The sequence below is a fragment of the Hyalella azteca genome, unplaced genomic scaffold (assembly GCF_000764305.2).
Source record: "Hyalella azteca isolate HAZT.00-mixed unplaced genomic scaffold, Hazt_2.0.2 contig12555, whole genome shotgun sequence".
Lineage (NCBI taxonomy): Eukaryota > Metazoa > Arthropoda > Malacostraca > Amphipoda > Hyalellidae > Hyalella > Hyalella azteca.
In genome coordinates, this window is record NW_025942510.1 from 124243 (window position 1) to 145286 (window position 21044).

A 21044-nucleotide genomic window follows, 5' to 3' on the forward strand; every position below is an offset into this window, starting at 1 on the left:
TAATTCGAACGCAGAGTGACTGCGCTACGCGGTTCAAAGAAACAGTGCTTCCCAGTCAAAAATTGAGGGCATTTTAAACGCGCGGTTACGCGCAACAATTTCGGGCATATTGCGCATGAGTCGCCTTCGTTTGGTATTCGAAATGTCCACTTGTTAAATTACAAATCCGTGTTCTTTTCCTACAAGGCCAAGAACGTTGAAACAACGCGGAATCGACGTTAATTAAACCAGAAAACATTTATTTCAACCTTGATTCAATGTTAGATGTATAGTGGGTTCCTACAAACTGAAGGCAGCTCCGTGTATAAATAGAGACGTGCAACCGGCAATGCCTCTAGTTAGTAGTTACAGACGCAAATTAAATTAAAAATCCTTGTCGCAATATCATTTGAAATCATTAAACCTGAATTTAATTTAAATACAAATTCAAATCATAATGCGCAAATATCCAGCAAAATTTCTTGTTAATTTTAGAATATCGTGCATTCGCTCGCTTCTACAGTCATTTCATCGTGGTTGTACACGGCAAGAGATCAAAGTTAAATCGAAACTATATAATCCAGATTTACTATGTGGGAGTACTTGACTGATGACTATGCTTCATCATATTTGAATCATTATTATATATTATATTTTGTTAGATTGTATATATATATATATGTATATAATAAATTATATATTATATCAGAAGGCGCACAGCTACTGCGTTCGATTGAACTGACGCATGCAGCGTATCACAAATATTTTTAGTCTATGGCCAATTGTCGAGAAAATAAGTTTCCAATTATACAGTCAACTGCATGAATTTGGACGAGCATACCATTAATTTCAGGTAGTTACCATTCGATTAAAAAATACGCTCTTGGTTGGCTTTCACGCATGTAACACGCCGGATAACCGCCCTCGATTTTAGACAGGATAAGTTTCACAAATTATAAAAATCGAAATAGTGAACTGAAAGTTGAAATTAAGGTAAGAAATTTTCAGTATTCGATAAACATTAGAGTGTCGATAATTTAGATTGAAAACCGCTTGATTTGTGCCCATCTTCAATTTGCGTTCAATTACACCATGAATTTTTCTTCAATGGCTTCACTATGAAAATACTCTTGAAAATTTGTTCCAACAAAGTTGTTAAAATGATTCACAAAACAAGGTAAATTTTGGAACCTTTAATAAATTAAAAAATTAAATTAATTAAATTAATTGCTTTCTTAGCGGAATAATTATATTTCAACGATTCAATTATATTTATATATTCACAGTTGTTACAAACATTCTACAGATACGAACTCCGTTCATTGCAAATCTAAGCAAACGGTTAAAGTTCGAGAGCTGTTAAAAAAAATGAGAAGAGCAAAACTGGAAACAAGTTTTTACCACAACAGAAAAGATTAGCGCCAAATGCGTATGAATAATGAGGGATAATTTGCGTGATAATAATTAATTATTCAATCAGTAACTAATTGAATAATTTGATATATAAATGAGAAAAACTCAAACTCATATCATAAATCAATGACTTTAAAAGGAGTTAAATAATTAAAACTTTATAATCTTAAAATTTCAAATTTTTATGCAATAATAATATCATGGATTGTTAAAGAAATTTGATGGATTATCCATTTTCAACACAACGAAAATAGTTAAGGACGGAATTTTACGATAGTGAATCCGTTCAGCGATGAAGAAAACAATGCAAAATAAATGGGTTTGAAACAGAGTAAGATTAAAAATAGGGATGACAAATTTTAATTTGCGCTGCAAATTATTAAATGAATATATCCGAACTTGTTTCTTATGCACTTCCACTCTTTTTATGCACTGCTTCTAAACTAATCATTTTATTATAAAACAAAATTCATTACTAGAAGGTTGGATTGCTAAATGAAACTAATTGTGAAAAAATTAAAATCACTACATATAAGATTTTCCAGGTACGAATGAATGTACGAGAACATTTCTTGGATCGGTTTTTGTTGTTAAACTCGCAATGCGTTCATTTTTATTCAAGTTGCCCCCAAAACTACAATGGCTAACTATATTATCGTCACTGCGTAACCAAACGTAAATAGAAAACTCTTTCACTATAGCGCCCGGATAGGGAAATTAAACACTGCCAGGACTGTCTTATTGCCAAAACGCTGATTTGAGAACATTACAGAGTGAACTATGATCAACATCTGTATTCTGAGGATATTATTATTATGAATAGTTGCCGCTGAAATATGTTGCGGTTTGTCGTTTTCGGAACAAACTTGATGTTGTTCACGATTTTAAAATTTGAGTTAAAGGCGTTAGTTTAATTCTTTGTTAAAAAAAATTAGTTGAAATGTTCACTTTCCCTGTATTAGTCGAGTTTCACTGTTCAATCAGTGATCATTTAATATAAACAGACAAAATGGTGTTAGAATTTCACTAATAATCCGAAAAATTGTTTTAATTCAAGGTTGATCGTACAAAATATTCATAAAATATTACAGGAGTTGCGTTCTTTCTGATGGCTTCTAATAAGCCTGGCAGTGTGTAGGTTCCAATCGTGTTTTTCAATTCCTACTCAAAAACGAACGATTTTGAAATGGATCGACGAAGAACCTGCAACTGGAGTAGGACAAGCAGGTTACTACTTCCCACCTGCAGAAGTAAGAAAGCCTCGATAGAAGTAAGACTTAGTGCCGCCAAACTTAGGAAAGAAGATCAAATCTGAAGGGGTAGAAGAGAAAGGGGAAGGTGAAAAATCAAACGTCAAACGGTGAAATTGAGAGGAAACACAGAAGAAATATCGAATCAAACAAAAAAATATTACAAGCAAGAGAAATGAAGGATGGCCGTTTTTAGCAAATGGGAGGGAAGAATAAATAGTGAACATCAACTAATTAAATATTAGGGGAATCAAAATTACGGAGAATTCGGGATTCACAAAAGAGGAAAATCAATAAAAAAATTGCGTATAAAGATGTGAGTGACAACAACGGAACATTAATATATTTTAGTCGCACAGTTGGGCATCATCAATTGCTACAGTTAGGAATTTCAGTACTATTAATTTCAGAGCTGACAAATGGAGGCAACCTGAATAATATTGTAATTTTTTATTTTCAATCATTCAGTTAGAAAACAAAAAAAATCTTAATGAATGGAAATTTGGTCTAAGTCCAATGTAAATAATATAACAATAATCATGTTTCGAGAACCGCAGAGAGCTGTAAGTAAATGTGGCAGCGCAGCATTTCTTTCTATTTCTCTTAACACAAACTTCCCAGCTACCGTACTCTTAATTTTTTGTTAATCTTCATGATGACTTTACGGGAGAGTCAGCTGAAGCGTAGGATGTTAGTTCAAGGAATTAGTTAGTTTTTAGCGGAACTAATTCTGTTCATTCCGCAAATCAAATTAGTTTTTAACGGAGCTACTGGTCAAATAAAATTAGAGGTTCAAAGTAATCAAATACTTGAGACCCAAAAAATCTAAACCATTTTAAAACTGTAAAATAATTTACAGAAAATTATAAACAAAGGAAAGCCGACTACAATACGCGGTTGAACTATACGGCGATTCCGTGAAAATAAACAAAACCAAATCAAACCTGGGCTCCTCAACTCCATCGAGCGATTCGACATCTGTGTTGGAGTGAATATTCGAGTACAAAAGGTTCCCTTTAATAGAAGGATCGTCTTCTGCTACAGAGGCAACTTCTTCCGAATGGGTGATCTTAGTGGATTCGCCTTCGAGCGTCACGCTCCCTCCACTGCAAGTGGCTTCGAAGAAATCTTCAGTGGCGGAAGCCTCCAAATCTTCCGTATCGGTTAAGGTTGAAGAAACCTCCACCGGAACACTCCTAACCTGAGCTGGTTCGATGATGACGTTGCCGGTTGTACGGTTAGGACCCTCCCGGTAGATCTCGGTTCTTTTCACAGCTGCCCTCCGAATAATTTCAGGAGTCTCCATTGGATACTTGGATTCGTCTTCAATGATGTCTTCCATGGCAGACACCTCGAAGTTTTCCGAATCTGTATCCTCGTCCACGCTGATAACGGGATTTTTTGATTTTGAAACGGCTTCCTCGTCTGAATCTTTTCCGCTGAGTAGTTCTTCGTCAGTGCCGTGGTCACCTGTTGGATGTTTATAGGACCTTTTACTTTTCTTCCCGCGCCTTTTTTGAAGAATAACTAATTCATCATCAGTAGTTCCTTCTTCGGTTGGAGGAGCAACAGGTTCTGATAGATGTCGCATGATTTTGTGTCTCAGTTTTGAAGTAATTTCTGAATCATCTGTTCCCAAATCTTGGTAAGTTTCTTTTTCGGGTTCCTGGAGGCCAAATATCCTCAGTGCTTCATCCAAAGTGATTTCGATGTCTTCGGTAGCGGTGCTTGGTCGTTCTACATCTGGCTGAGTGACATTCAAAAATTCATCGCCAAGTTTTTCAATTTTCACCTGTGGAACACCATACTTATCTTCTTTGATGTGAATACGTTCTCGTTTGGGGCTACACAAAACTGAGTATTCAATGTCATGAGGGATGGGTGTTCCAGGGCGGTACACGTCGCCTCGTTCGTCGTCAAAATCTTCCATGTCAGTAAGAGGAGTTCCAGGCTGCACTTTGATGGTCAGTCCTTCATCAGCTGGTTTAATGATCTCTTCATCGGTGGCGTTGTCATCATCATCTTCTAAAAACATTACCCCCGGCACATTGTCAAATACCTCTGGGGCGTTAGGGTCATTTAGGCGTTCGGGAACAATCAGAATATTGACAGAGCCTTTTTCGGATTCAAGGAAGCGAAGTTCTGCTAGATCAGATCCATCTGCGACTTGGATTTGTGAACAGGTACTGTTACCATTACCTAATATTTCATCGTCCGAAGCCTCCATGCTCTCATTGCTAGTAATAGATGACGCATCATCCGGTTTTTCTTTTACGTCATCAATTGCTACAACAGGAATTGAATCGCCATCCTCATTTAAATTCTCTTCAGCAGTATCGCCTCCGTCAGAATCATCTGATTCACCAAATGAAAGGTTGGAGGGTAAGCACATCCTCAGTGACTTGATGGTAGAACTTGTCTTCATTACATTGCTGACAGCACTTTTCCATTTCCCGATGGTGCTCTGTGTGCCGGAGCCACAATCCAACTTTTCTAGTATGTTGCTATCTTCAGCTCGTCTCCAGGTACTCAACTCGCCAAGAATGTCCCTTTTTTCGTCATCACCAAAGTCTAGATCATCTTCGTTGTCTGTTGGAACATCGCTAGCAGTATCTTCAGCATCAGTTTTGTCTTCTTCCGCAATATATTTAACATACTCGAGCTTTGGTAACGGAAGCTCATCCTCCTTTTCCCCTATTTCGAAACCTTCTTCATCAGTGTCTTCCTGTTTGACGCCAGGTTCGGTATCTGGACGCTCATTCACTCGCGTGATCTCGCAGTGAGGCTCAGGAAATTCGAAAGGCACATCCTTTGGAGTCGGGACTGCCATCAAGTCTAGCTCATCACCTGAAGCAACGCAATCTTCTGTGTCTGTCTTGTATGAAAAGACTACACCGATGACATAACCTTCATCGTCACTTTTGTCGTTACCAAGGCTCTCAGTATCTGTTTCGTAGTCACTCATATCGCCAGGTGAAAGCTTTGGTTTTTTGGTAGATTGGCACGATACACTTTTCTTAGCTTTCTTACGTCGCGCCTTTACGGAGGGCACTCTCCTGCCAGGTATCAATGAACGGTTCACTTTACTAGCAAGTTCTTCTTCCTCTGTGATTCCTTCGTCATTTTCACGGGGTGTATTCAGTTTGAAATTTTCGCTCTTTCCCTTAGCAGAGTGATAACACGATTTTCTTGTTGGAATATTAACATGTTGGACAGACGACGAACAAATTTGATCTCCATGTTCGAAATAGATTGTAGGAACTGCTGTTTCGTCATCAGCCTCGTCACCGACAGATCTCTCGTCGTCAGAGTCTGAAATGTTCTCGGAATCTGTAGGTACTTGATTCACAACAAGCACGTTTTCAGCAGACATGAGCTTATTTTCGGTAGCTGCGACGTTACGTTGATGACGACCATACACTTCTACATTGTCTGCGACATCCGACAAGGTAACAGAAACGTCACTTGCTTTGTACCCTTCCGTCAAGTTAACAACCTCATTTTTGAGATCAGGAACAAATTCTAAGGCATCAACCCCATCTTCTACTGTAACAGACGTTTCGTCATCTTCCGATGCGTTCATGGTTTCTGTATCAGTGAGACCAGCCTCAATTTTATCGATCACAAGCAGTGATGTCTTTCCTTCACTTGCCGGAACAAGTTCTTCAACATCAGTTAGACTTTCACTTTCGTCACCATTAACTTCCTGAATTTCAACATCTTCACTAAGACTCGTAGCATCCACAGGCAATCCCGGCATTATTTTATAATTTAGTAAAAAGAACAAAATATACTGTAAATGTGAAAATATAATGAACAGTGAGATAGAAATTGCAGAAAAGTGCTTCTATGTGAAAAACATCGAGTGAGAAAGCATGCATTCGAGGAGTTCGATCCTGTCAAGAATGGGCAATACAAAAGACCTCAAATCCTGACCAGAAGATACCGAGTTTTCGACGAACGAGATGAGTGATTCCAGACCAATTACGACGCGACTGAAAACTATATCCCACGTTTCAATTCCAACCTTTCGACACGAACACTCATTAGTCGCCATTGTTTGAGTAGCGGTACTGTGTGTCACGATGTTACTCTTAGGTTCTATGGGAATTGAACGGTTGAGTGAAACGGGAGTAACTGCGCATGGGACTTTCAAAACGCGCCTCCATCGATGTTTGGCAAGAGAAGAGCCTTTACGTGGGTCGATTGAGTTCTCTAAAGTAGATCCACAATTAGATATAAAGTGTTTCGGCTTTGAAGACATAGCATCAGTGGTCCTAAATACATCAAAGGGTACTTTATTTTTAGCATCAAGGGGCTCCTGCAATACGCCAGATCTACAAAGCAACTTACTACGACTAGAAACATCGTCTACCACGCTACTTCGTTTTTCATGTAGGTCGGAACATGGTCGATTCGAGTGAAGTGCGATGTTGTGGGTAGCACTTTCATAGTTTAACAGCTCACCTGAAGAAACAGCATTTGAAAGTTCATCCTCAGTTTCGCGATGGAGCTCGGCAATAGTGGGCAATCTAGCGAGTTCTTGTTCTTCTTCTTTGCATAGAAATTCCCTGAACTCCCTAAGGGGAGTGGGAGTTTCCGGAGTGGGAGAATCGCTTTCGCGCATCTGTTTCACCTCCCGTTTGATTTGGCGGGTCGCCGCTCTCATCTCGGCCATGAGACCAGCAAGTTCTTCTTCAACGGATGCGACGGCACTCTTGGGCTCCGTAGAGGTCACATGACTGTACGACACTTCCTTTCCTTGTTCATGCTGGCCTTGGCTTCTTTCGATTCGGACATGTGATCCCACTGGACGCTTTTCAACTTTCACTTTGACGAGCGTGGCAGTCCGCGGGGCGGCTCTCGGAGGTCGGTCTTGTCGAATGGCTGCTGAAGAACCGTCGTTGCCCTGAGATCGGACAATCGCAACGGCTCCTTCAAGCCCTTCTCCGATGCCACGTTCCGGCTTCATGCCTCCCACTGTCGCTACTTTCACGGCCGGCTTTCGGTCGGCCGAGTCGACTAATTCTTGGCGCGTGCCAAGTTCGTTCAAAATTTCGTTCTCAACAGAGTCGGTTGTGCTGCTCGTAATTTCGAGAGTTGTAGGCCGGTGGTTAGATGATGGGTCATCTGAGCCCACAAGCAATGTCTTGTCGATGTTTTCAGAAGCAATATCATCCTGTTCTCGTGATTGTGGTGCGCAGTTTGTCGATAAATCTATCGACTCCTCAGCGAAAACGGCCCCCAGACCCTCTTTTTCTTTTTGGTTAGGCTTCTTTTTTGATCGTGTTTTAGATGGCCCAAAATAATTCCAAGCTTTCGGTGGTGAGACTGTAACATCTGATGGTTCAGCTTCCACCTCACCAATATAAGCAATCGTTCTTTTACCGAGAGCAACATAAATCCCGTGGTCTTCTTCCGTCTGCTCTTGCGCTGGAAGGTCCGAGTGAATCCCAACTGCCAGAGACAAATCAACAGTTGTTATACTCGCCCTCAAGTCCATGCATCAATCATTCTGAGAAAAATCCTTCCGACTCTCAAATCAGTCGTTCGATCTTCATGGGTGCTGGAGGGAGCGAGTACGATCTGAACAAAACATCGGGACTTGTGGCTGCAAAGACCGCCTAACTAAATAGGGTTCTAGCAATGGCTGCTTTCGGGGTGCAATTTTTTCCAGTGTACCAAATTTAATTTCAACGCAACTTTCATGACATTAACCGAGACGTAATGACTGATCAAAACATATACCAGAACTCACTGACGGATTTGTAAATTTGTTTGTGTATGAGTGCTTAGAATTTAAATAATACGATTTCTAGATATTCCGGAACGATTGTAAAAAAAACGAAATTTGTTTCACCGACAGAGTTTTAAGAAAAGAACGGGAACTGAGTTAATCCAATGTCAAACAAATTAAACGTCAGAGTAACAGTAATCTTAGAATTGAAAATAATCAGAATTTATGATTTGGGTAGAAATATAAAAAATAAAACTGGAGGAGACTGTGCAAAACTTGATATTAGAAAGACACACCATAGGGTCATCACGGTGAGGATAAATCCATTCATAACGCAGAAAAAACTGTTTCATAAACAACGTGTCACATATGCACATTTATTTATTATACGACAATAAAATCAGAAAATGGAAACTTCACCAAATGAGAGATAACTCAATAAAACGCAAACTCGAAAAGAAAGATAATTGATTGATTATTAAACAGATAATAACTTCAATTGTTAGAAATAGCGCTTTTAATCCAATTTTTTTGTAATTAAAAACATTTTTACATATTAAAAGATCACTCAATTGCCAAAATCTCCAATCGCCCGAAATTCTACACGTGGAGCAACTGCTTAGAAAATTCAGCATATTATGATAAAAATTTCATGAATCAGCCGAGTTTCGTGAGAATTTCTTAAACAATTGAATAAAATCATGGAAATATTAAATTTCCACCAATTGAAGTGTCAATATTTTTTAAATAAAATAAACCCGTGAATAGAATTTTTGTCCACATAATATTTATGCGACGGAAAATAAACTGATGTTTTAAACCCCTCATCGTTACGGCAGCTAGTCGTACACGCACAAGATATAGAATTTCAGTACCTACTTATTATTATTGATAACTTTAAGAAAAATGCCTATAAAATGCTTGCAAATTTCAATGCAATAAAATAAATAAAAAAAATTAAAAATAAACAATTATAATATATTTAATTTGATTAAAAATAAATAATAATAATATCATGAATTCGAATAAAAATAAACATTAATAATATCTTGAATTCGAATAAGTTTGAGCGAATCAAAGGCCACTTTACGGCGTGGTGAATGAAGATCAAGCGTAGAGGGAACGATGCAGGTTCTCACAATTCAAATTTCCTTTTTAAATAAACATTGTTACGCTTTACCGAAGATCAAACTATACGCTTCCAGAGTTAAAAAATCAATACTATGAGATTTTTTTAGAGTGCCTTTTAATGGATGCAAATTACTGTCTTACGAGTGATTCTCCAAAAAATTATACTTGCATCAATACTCGTGAATTTCTGCTATAGAATCTAGAAATGTAATTGGTGATATTCCTATAGAAAAGTAGACAACCTCCCAAAATACCTGTCAGGTTAAGCAAATCAATCTATTCGCATTACACCTTTAAGAAATTTCCCACTATTTATTCTCATAATAAAGTGCTTCCATAGATTATTTACACTAACGGAGAAACGATTGATATGAGGTAAATATGTGAACTAGTTATTACAGCAAATAGAATATTTTAGAAAGGGACCTGCGGCTTACCCGAATGGGAAAGGTCATAGGGTACGAACGAGTTGTAACAGAAAGAGGGAGGAGGGAGGGAAAATTCGAATATTCGAATGGCAGGTAAAGACGAAAGGCTTTGGTTTGTCATAAAATGGGGGAATATTTTGAATAGCGGGCAAAGACGAAAGGTTTTTGGTTCGCCATAAAATTGTAGAAAATATTTTGAATGGTGGACAGAGACGAAAGGTTTTGGTTCGCCTTAAAAGAGGATATTTTGAATGGCGGTCAGAGACGGAAGGTTTTGGTTCGCCATAAAATTGTGGAATATTTTGAATGGTGGACAGAGACGAAAGGTTTTGGTTCGCCATAAAATAGGAGGATATTTTGAATAGCGGACAGAGACGGAAGGCTTTTGGTTCGCGAAAAAATGGGGGAAATTTTGAATAGCGGGCAGAGACGGAAGGTTTGTTTCAGCATGACGACGCTAGCATATGAATAGTTACAAATATCAAATTTTGCATGCATTAATGCCAGAAATTGGCAATAAACTAAGAAAAAAATAATGATGTTGAAAAGTTTGTGCAAATCCGATTGCCTGTCGAGCTATAATATTGTACAGTATTTTCTGCACAGTTGATTTTACATTAAAAAAGGCCTAATACTCGAAATGATGTGGGATAAAAATGAATTTAGAATTGCTTACCAATTGGATTTAATATTGAAAATAAACGAGCCTAATTTTGTTAACGGCAAACCATCAACGGCATCAATGTTAACATATTGATTTTGGTAATTTAGATTAAATGACTGTATAATTATATAAATTATAATATGTATAATAACCAAAATCACCGGTTGTATTTTAATATTTCAAACAGAACCGTGAGAAACGGATATGATGAAGTATTCAATTATTCGATTAAATTAGCTCTATTAATAAAAACTGCAAGACTTTCATGCCGACGCCAGTCGTGGAAGTCGAGCGAAACCACTTGATCCTAAAGCAGCATGAACTTCCGTCTATTTTAACGACATTTTATGAAGAACTAACGACTTAACTTCATAAATTAAAAGTTTTCAGTTTATTGTGATCAATGAACTTGATATCAAATGCTCCTCATATTAATTCTAATTATTTAAAACTTAAAGGATATTGATTATTGATTTGATTAACAAACCAAATTTAGCTTGACTTCACTCAAAATAGCGTTTAATAATCAACAATATAAATTATTAATAATCAAAAGTGAGTCGGTGAGTACCTCTACATCTCCATGAGGAAGATAAGACATAAATATACTTGATAAGAAATAAATATTGTTGAGTTATCTGAACAATTGTCTCACAAAAAATTAAACATTCGCTTATAAAATAATGCACAATAAAGCACAACGACAGCAATTGTTATACACAACAGATTTGTTCTCACCACGCAAAGTTGTCCAGTAGCTTGGGACCTGTCGTCATGGTGACCGGAATTAACTTTAACTTAAAATTACTTACCTTTCCCTGTAGAAACTACGACTTCTAAAGTGTCATACAATTGAATATATTATAATAAGCATAATAGAAACTACGAAATTGGAAGAATAAAATGTAACTTTTAAAGTGTCATACAAAGGAATATATAATAATAAGCATAATAGAAACTACGAAATTGGAAGAATAAAATTTAACTTCTAAAGTGTCATAAGAAGGAACATATTATAATAAGCATAAAAGGGACTACGAAATTGAAAGAATCGAATAAGCAGTATACTAAAAAACGCTAAAGGGGTGCTCATAAGAGGAAAAAACCCTAAGTGAGACTCGATTTCGAAATCGGATGTCTCCGGGTTTCTATCCCCGTCAAATATCAACAAAAAAGAATGTGTCCGCATCGCAATACTTATGGCTGGAAATTAAGCAAGAACACATTCTTGGAGGCCCATTAGTGTCTAGAAAATTGTGATAATTTTTACTAGTGAGCTTTAGCATGAGTTGTACATCAAGATACGGGCTATTTACAATCTGTTTAATTTATCAGTTATTTTATAAAGCAGTTGTCGAGGCTTCAGATGCAAACGAACGTCGAGAGCGCGTTACAAATAAGTTTAATAGCGAGCGGAAAATAAATAGAAACGAGATAGGATGAGAACGGGTAAAATTGACTTATCACTTGATTCGTGTAATAAGTTATAAGAAACAAGTAATCTAAAAAAGTGTCTCATAATAGTAAGCAGAGCGCTTCAAACATTTAAACGAAGATATTCTTGTTAATTACAATGCAGGAGGGTTGAAAATCGATCTAAAAGTACAATTTGTCCTAAATAATTTTTTTTGTGGCAGAGTTCAAGAAAATATTCTATAATCACAAAGCTTCAGTTAATTCTAAGCAAGAAAGAGTTTTAATAGAAAAAATTAATTCCTCTGTAATTAACTGAGCTTCAAGTGGAACTAAATAAAATAAGTTTGCCGACAATTAAGATCCTTCGTTTGCGATTTTTTTATTTGGGGAAAATTAAAATAGAATAATTATTTGTAGAAAATGTCAATGTAGAGGTTATTGAAGAAAATGTCTTGATGAAAAGCTGACTTCCCATAAATATGATCAACATAATGGACGAAGTAACAACACCAGCGACCTGATAATTGAGATCCCTCGATTGCAAATTTTTTTGATTGTATAAAATAAAAAGAGTAGAATATTTCTTTTTTGTAGAAAATGTCAATGTAGAGGTTATTGAAGAAAATCTGATAATTGAGATACCTAGTTTGCGAATTTTTTTGTTGTGGAAAATTAAATAGTAGAATATTTTTTTGTAGAAAATGTCATATGTAGAGGTTATTGAAGAAAATATCTTGATGAAAAGCTGACAGTCTTCCCATAAATTTGATCAACATAATAGACGCAGAAACAACACCAGTGACCAGATAATTGAGATCCCTCGATTGCAAATTTTTTTATTGTGGAAAATTAAAATACTAGAACAATTTTTGTAGAAATGTCAATGTAGAGGTTATTGAAGAAAATGTCTTGATGAAAAGCAGTCTTCCTATAAATTTGGTCAACATAATAGACGCAGCAACAACACCAGCGACCAGATCCTCGCAGTAGCAGACACTAACTTTAACTGCACGCCTGTCGCGGAGAAGCCCTCCGCGTTCACAGGGAAAGCATGTCGTGCTAATCCATTCAAGTCGTCAGCTCTGATTCATAATCCTTCGTAATTTGTCTCTACGTACGGAAAACTCGAACCCATGTCGTGAACCTGCTTCATAGTCCTTTGTTATTTGTTCCCACGTACAAAAATTACTCGAACATACGATGTGAACCCGTTCTTGATCTACACCATTGCTCAAACTGGGTAACTTTTTAGGGTAACAAATTTTTATAGATTTATATTAACACTAGATTTATTTCAAAGGTGTAGATTTCTCTCGATCGGATCGCATCTTTACTATCGCGACTAATCCTTACGAAACTATTTGCCACTGGAAGACAAATATACATTAATCTTCTATTTGCACAAAAAAAGGCCTTTAAAAATTCACGAGTAATATTTAATATTTTTGCTAATTAATTTAGAGATTATGTCATAATTTTTCCACAAAAAAATACTCATTCCCTTAATTTTTTCATTCCACCCAGCATTAAAAACACTGAGGTGGTCAGTACCATCCAACAAAACCGAAGTTTTTTCATTATTTCTCTATTGTTACGGATTGCATTTATTCCGTAAAAATAAATGTCGTCAATACGTTGTCAAAAATTTAGGTGTAATTGTTATGTTTCTAGGGAGCGGAAAATAGGGAGTAGTTATTGTTATAGTCCTGAAGTTTAGAATACAAACTGTTCTTTATCTGCGAGGCACAGGAACGAAACACGAAATTTCAGCAACGAAACTGCAAAAGATGAATAATACGAACGAAAAAAAGATGAATTTAAAAGAAAAAGGATCTTTAGGAACTGAATAGTGAAAGAGATTATGACGCACAGTACAATGACTCACCATGAGGCAGTGTCAGCAGCACTCACCATGAGGCAGAGCAGAGGCAGAGCAGCAGTGTCAGCAGCACTCACCATGAGGCAGAGCAGCAGTGTCAGCAGCACTCACCATGAGGCAGAGCAGCAGTGTCAGCAGCACTCACCATGAGGCAGAACAGCAGTGTCAGCAGTAGTCAGAGATGTGGCGATGTCAGCTCGAGGCACGTCAGCGATCTTCTCAGATGTCTGAGTGAACTCGTCTGTCCAAAAACATACAAAAAATTATTGATATTATATATCAATTAATATTAATATTAATAATCATCAAATTATTAATAATCGTGTTTCTAAGATATTAATAATCATCAAATTATAAATTTATTTCTTAGATTATTGATGTTTTACGTTGATCTCAGTCTCACCGTAATCTCAGTCTTTCAAAGTTACCCCTAAGAAATTTTGAATTTTTTTTCGCTTTATTTTCCGAAATTTTACCCTTATGAAATTTCATCGATTGGCATAAAGCAAAGATGCAGAATTCAATCCCGCTTTATTTTAACTGTTAATAAACGTTCAAAAGATGTTTAACACGTGGATAGCTTTCAATATTTTCTTACGATTCAAAATATGCAGGGAGAATCGCAGGTTTTTCTGATATGATGAAAATACAAATCTCCATTTTATTTTGTAGATTTTTTTAAGAGTCGTGATCGTTTTTTAATCATTAAATAACAAAAATCAGATTACATTGCATATAACAAATTCTCACTAAATAACAGTAATTGATTAAATTATCAAATCAAAATATAAAAAAAATAGATAAAAAAACGAGACATTAATAAATACGATAAAAAATTAATACAATTAAGAAATTGTAAAAAGCAACTACATAAAAAATAAAATAAAATGAATACAAAATGAATAATGAATTTTAAGATATAAAAAACAACAACAACATAAAAAACAACAACATCATAAAAAATAGTCTGTCCAACTCTTCATAGTTTCCAGAAGAAGCCAAACCCGGACAGTTTTTATGTTCCGTTCTTTATATATAACAACGTTGGCCTCAATGCGCTAATGCTATTATGGCGAGAGCGAGACATGGCTTCTTGGCACGAGTCTCAGTGTTAAGAAACTTTCTAGTTCATACAACATGCAAATGAATTAGTATTAAATGAATTATCTGAATGAGACTACAGCCGTAATTTAATTTGATGATATTTCACATGGTTGATTTCAGCATCGATAGGTAATTTGAATTGTGCGCGTATAACAGATATCATTTATAATGATATCGGTTAATATTTTTGAAATTGTAACAGAAATTCAGTTTTCAAAGAACCAATCTGGTCTTTTTCAGATGGTCATTTAAGTAACAATTGAAAAAAATTCTTCCTATTCAAATTATTATTTTAAGTACCTAACAAATAAATATATCACCGAATTGGAATAATGAATTCACGATTTCAGAAGAATATCTCACGAATTATTCTAATCATCAATTAACATCACCAATGTTACCAATTACCAAATGAAAATTTCTAATACTTATAGAAATCTGGGTACAGCTATGGCCGAGCAACATTAAACATGAAACGACCGTAGATGTAACATAATATTAATAATCAACACGACATGCCTAAGCAAATAAATATAAAGCGACTGTACAGTTGGTTTATTACAATTAAATTGTTTTAATTTAATTGTACAATTAAATTGTTAATTGTTTATTACAATTAATCGGCAAGACATGCATATTGCACAAAGTTTATTACTATTAATTGGCTAGAAATGCACATAGCACAAGCAATCAAACATAAATCGACCGTAGGTGAATTAAGTCGATATTATTAATTGACACAATATGCACTTAATATAAGACAAACTATTAAAGCACTATACAGCACTAATTGTAAAACACAGCAACACGTATTGCATGCATCGCGCACACGAAGCTTTTGCTATCAAATCCAGGCAAAAAAATTCAATGCAATTTTAACCAGGCTTTGAGTACGTAATCACATTAAGGCAATTAATCAATATAGTAAGCATCAGGGTTTAAATAAGATCATCACAAGAGTTAGGTTTAATGCTAAGCAATAACTTGTCAGCTGAGCAGAACTAGTTACAGGGTAACTTTTCTATACCCAACGGACAGGAACATATAAAGCCGCATCACAGTCACAGGCATAATCGCGAGACGCATCCGATTAAAGTACCTGGGATGTTTTCGAACATTTCTTCGGTAGCGGGAACATTGGTCGAAGTTGATGTTACAGTGGTAGTGGTTACAGTGTGAATAGAGCCTCCGTCGGGAGTTTCTTCGGTGGTCTCAGATGTGGCGAGTGTTGTATTTGTTTCGAGTGGAATTTTTGATTCCGTTTCAATTGTACTTGAAATAGGTTGTGCAGTTTCAGTGGGTTTGAGATCCACTCCAGTCGTTTCAGAAGCATCAGCTTCAGTAATCGGTTGTGCAGTTTCAGTGGCTTTGAGATCTTCTTCAGCAGTTTCAGAAGCATCAGTTTCGGTAATCTGTTGTGCAGTTTCAGTGGCTTTGAGATCATCTTCAGCTGTCTCAGCAGCAACAACTTCGGTGATAGGTTGTTCGACTTCACTAGTTTCGACAAGCAACGGTACGACTTCAGATTTTTCCATGGATATCGGCGCAAAATCAGCGACTTCAGATGGAATCGTTGATGTTGGACTAGCCTCCGAAATTGATACGTCTTCAAGACCTCCAGACTGTGCGGTATCAGCTAGTTTGCGCGATGCAGGAGGAGTGTCGACGATCTGATAAAAAGTTGCTGCTGCACCTCCTTGATTTCGGGGCAAGACTTTGAAGTCATCTTCCTGAACTGAGTGTCGATCAGCTGCCGCAACGACTTCTGTACCAACCAACAGAAGCAGAACTTAACAGAAATCAATTTGATAAATTATGTTGAAACCCATTGAGAATGGGGACAGCCATGATAACGCAGTTTTTTGCTGACCTTTGCAGACACAAAGAACTTTACCAGATTGCCCAGATTCTAAACCGAATTGGCGGGAAATGTTCTAATGTGCAAACATGCTTATTGCAATGAATCTTAAACAATTGAGTTCAACCAATAGATTCTACGGAGTTGCTCAGAGCACAAACTAACCCGAGATATACCCATCTACTTCTACGATGGATGCGCTGGCATTGTGCAAAGTTTTACAACTCATTAACGTAAATTTTTAAACAAAGTACACGATTTAATACGAAAAATTGCTTATTGATTTAAACCTCATGCAGACTGGTTATTGGCCTCATGCAACCCAAAGTGAAACTTATCAACGTATGCCATCGAGAAGTGCTACACTTCATTCCTGTCTGTGCAAAGATACGTCGGTGCACATAAAACATGAAGTGATTCGAGAATCCATATTAATTGGTGATCCGTATTAATTGGAGATCCATAATAATCCATTTTAATTGGAAATCCATATTAATTGGAGATCCATATTAATCCATGTTAATTGGAGATCCGTATTAATTGGAGACTCATATTAATTGGAGATTTATATTAATTGGAGATCCATATTAATTGGAGATCCATATTAATTGGAGATCCATATTAATTGGAGATCCACATTAATTGGAGTCCATATTAATTGGAGATTGTTTGTGACTATTTCTGTCATAAGAAAATCGAAGATAGCCGACTATAAGCCCCATATCATTATGAGTGATGATTGCAGAAGTCAACACAATATCGCCATGGCAAATGCTTGCGGAAAGCAAATCATCACAATAAAACTACATCGATGAAGTGGTCAATAATTCTCATCCTGGTACTCAAGACACTCAGAGAAATGAATGAGAAATTGTTCAAAAAGTGATACACTTTTTACCCTACTGTGGGCTTGACCTAATTTGGCCCGGAAAAGTATACGTGTCAGTGCAACATACAGAAAGTGTAGCACTTTTTGCACAAAACTGATCCATTTTCTGAGTGAACAATACATGAATTATTTATTTATTATTCTTAGTGAATAATAATAATAATAATAATAATAATAATAATAATAATAATAAAGGTAAGTGAAATAGCAGCCGAATTATCAAGGCTCATGGCCCAGAAAGTAACGTGAGAGGTCATGCGTGTCGCGTGAATGCTACTTTATTACGTCCTAATTTACTCACTAAGTGGTAAATTCGAGCAAATTTAATCATCGATATCGAAGACTGCAGTCCAATTTACCCAATAACGATGCTATAACGACCGTGCAAATTAAATTAAGTAAATTATTATTACCTTCATCGGGCTGTGCAGCTTTTCTTTTCTCCTTGAAAGTTTCTTCAAGTCGGTCATCAAGTTTGCCAAGTTCCTCTCCAAGTTTTTGGAGCATGTCGGACTTGGCACTAGGATCGGAAGGACTCAACTTCTTCATTTGTTCATCAAATATTTGTGCATCTTTTCGCTGTTCCAGGACAATCTTTTCTTTGACAGCCGAAGCGTCGTCGTCGTCTACGATGAAAGACCTCCGTTCTGTGGTCTTGGTCGTAATGATTGACTGGCTTCCGTCATCGAAAGTTCGCTTCGTCACGACTTGTTCAGAATCTCTGAGAAACGAAGAAGGTTCATCTGAAGACTCAACTACGGTTTTAGTAACAGTAGTTTTAGTGATGGCATCTCCGTCTCGAACAATCGTCGTGGTGGTAACGGTCTCATCTTCTGGTTCTTCTCTGACTTTGGACACGATAGTTTTGACGAACTCTTCTTCAACGACTTCCTTACCAGCGTATTCTTCTGGGACTTTTTCGGTAACCGGAGCGTGGACGATCTTATGGAACTTTTGATCAAACTCTCCCTCTGTATCTTTAAGGAATTCGTCCACTAGGTCTTGTGATATGCCGGACTGAACGGTTTTTGGTTCGGCAGGGAAAACTTTCTCTTCGGCCGCGTACTTTTTCTCTTCGCTTTCGTACGTGGGCGAGAGGTCGGAAGCTGGTTCTTTCCCTAGAGTGGGGAAGTTAGGGAATCACATGGATGCCACTACGAAAATTAGTACAAAGATTATTTTTTGAAACTGCCAGCGGTTTCATAGCTTATATGAAAATTTCCTATTTTTTTCGAAGTTTTAGAGCCATGAATAAAGCCTGACCGAAAATTTGGGGAGAGAATTATTTGAATTTCGGGATTTCGGTTTACAGGAAGGAGTGTCGAACCCAGAATAGAAAGCGATTTAATTGATTGCATCGAAGGCACTACTAAGATTTTTTTCTGAAAATCTCCGATTTTAGCGACTCTGAAGCAAATGATGGATTCATAAAATAGTATACGTGGTCTTTTCTTATGTATTCATTCAGAAAAATGTCCCGTTCTAACTGATTCTATAACTCAGAGCCATATTTCGGATTTACACATTAAGATGTGACAATAGAATTTTAGTAGTAAATACATTTAGTATTTAGGATTGACTTCAATCGAAATGAGCTCAAAATAATAACAAAATTAGTTTAGTGGAAGCTTGTCCATTGGATATAATCTGATGGAATGTTTACCACTCAAAAGTAATTTTGAAGACATTATTATTTACACTTGTATTTTGTGTGTAAAACTGTTGAAGCAATTCACAGCTAAGAGCGCGTGAGTATTCATTTAATATTAATATATTTTTTACAACCGAGTTTATTCTCCACATATGCGAAAACAATTTATTTGTAAGTCCTCAAATCCCCAAAAATCTGCCAAGTCGAAGCTCAACAAAATGGCAAGTCTTGTAAACTTACGCGATGTTACTAACGTTCAAGTATGGCAAAGAAAAATAATTAATAGTTAATTAGTTATTTATAAATAATAAATAATTAATAATAATTAATATGAATAGTTATGATGTTCGTAAAGGAAGCTTGAAGATATGCTTCAGTGAAGTATATCCTGATGTATTTGTCACTCCAATTTGAATAGAAAAAGGATGGTCTCGTGGAAGGCAACTTTCTCCAAATAAAAAAAAAAGAAAGTTTATGGGATAGTTACCATGGTAACCACTTCTTTTAAATGCCCAATTTGATCATAACGCTTTTACAATTCACGAATAATTCAAATTACCGGGATTGCCATTTCATTGTATAGATTATTAATGTAGAGCTGATTACAAAATAAACGACAGCGATATATAATGAAATAGGAAAATATATAAATATGTGATGGGAATAATAAGCACTCATGTACGTACGTCAACTCATGAGTTTTCATTAAGATACGGAGTAGAAAAAAAATTAATCTTGAATTTTAAAATGAAGAAAATACTAGGAGTTGAATGGAAATAGAGTTGAAAACTATATCTTCGTCAACAGATGAAAACTCAATACGAGCATATGAAAAAAATATTAAATGTCTTAATTACCCTTTACGACAAATTAAAAAAAAAACAGATTTAACACAAGTTTTCGAATTTTCCTTCTAACTTAAAGGAAGAAATATATCGCTTGTGATTAAATAATGAAAATAATTAGGTTTCCAAACCAGATCGTACAAATAAATGCACCTGTCGCGATATACGGAAAAAAAATAAAGAGCGACTCTGTAAGTAATTAAATAATTGTTTGCAATCTTTCACATGGAGGGCAAACCGAAAAAATCCAAAAAAAGTTCCACTTTTCCCAAAAAATTGATTGAACAACTGAAAACATATGCCTTGTTTATTCAAGTCAGATTAAAAAACAGGGAAAATAAAGGTATGAGCCTAGTTTTTTCAAGTGAGAGTTAAAAAAAGAGGGTTAAATTTACGCGTTTGAATCCCACAAAACTGGATTGAACAACTGATAGTATAGGTCTTGTTTATTCAAGTCAGATTAAAAAACTGAAAAAATAAAGGTATGAGCCTAGTTTTTTTCAATTTACAGTGAAAAAGAGGGTTGAATTTACGCGTTTGAATCCCACAAAATTGGATTAAACAACTGAAAGTAAAAACCTTCTTTATTCAAGTCAGATTGAAAATCAGTTGAACAAATAAAGGTATAGGCCTAGTTTTTTTCAAGTTAGAGTGAAAAAAATGGTTAAATTTACGCGTTTGAATACCACAAAATTTGATTAAACAACTGAAAGTAAAAACCTAGTTTATTCAAGATAGTTATACTTGAATAAACTTGAATGTAGACTACTTTTGTCTACAAAAAAAAAAACCGAAAAAAA

General features: G+C 36.1%; 1 protein-coding gene across 15 annotated transcripts in view; it reads right to left on the minus strand.

Annotated features, from left to right (window-relative positions):
* Positions 1 to 21044, minus strand: part of LOC108669542 (centrosomal protein of 290 kDa) — a 124802-nt gene that overhangs the window by 28818 nt on the left and 74940 nt on the right. For 9 of the 15 annotated variants that reach the window (XR_007157012.1, XR_007157011.1, XM_047883303.1 and 6 more), the window contains exons 14-17: positions 18162 to 18866; positions 16101 to 16766; positions 14043 to 14138; positions 2635 to 2703 (exon numbers count right to left, since the gene is read on the minus strand). Coding sequence is in view for 13 of the 15 variants with exons in the window: in XM_047883303.1 (XP_047739259.1) it covers positions 2635 to 2703; positions 14043 to 14138; positions 16101 to 16766; positions 18162 to 18866 (1536 nt within the window). In the remaining 2 variants the exon portion in view is untranslated. Of the gene's footprint in view, positions 1 to 2634; positions 2704 to 6419; positions 8100 to 14042; positions 14139 to 16100; positions 16767 to 18161; positions 18867 to 21044 lie in introns of those variants that run through there. The other 6 variants (XM_047883297.1, XM_047883298.1, XM_047883300.1 and 3 more) reach the window with 6 other exon arrangements.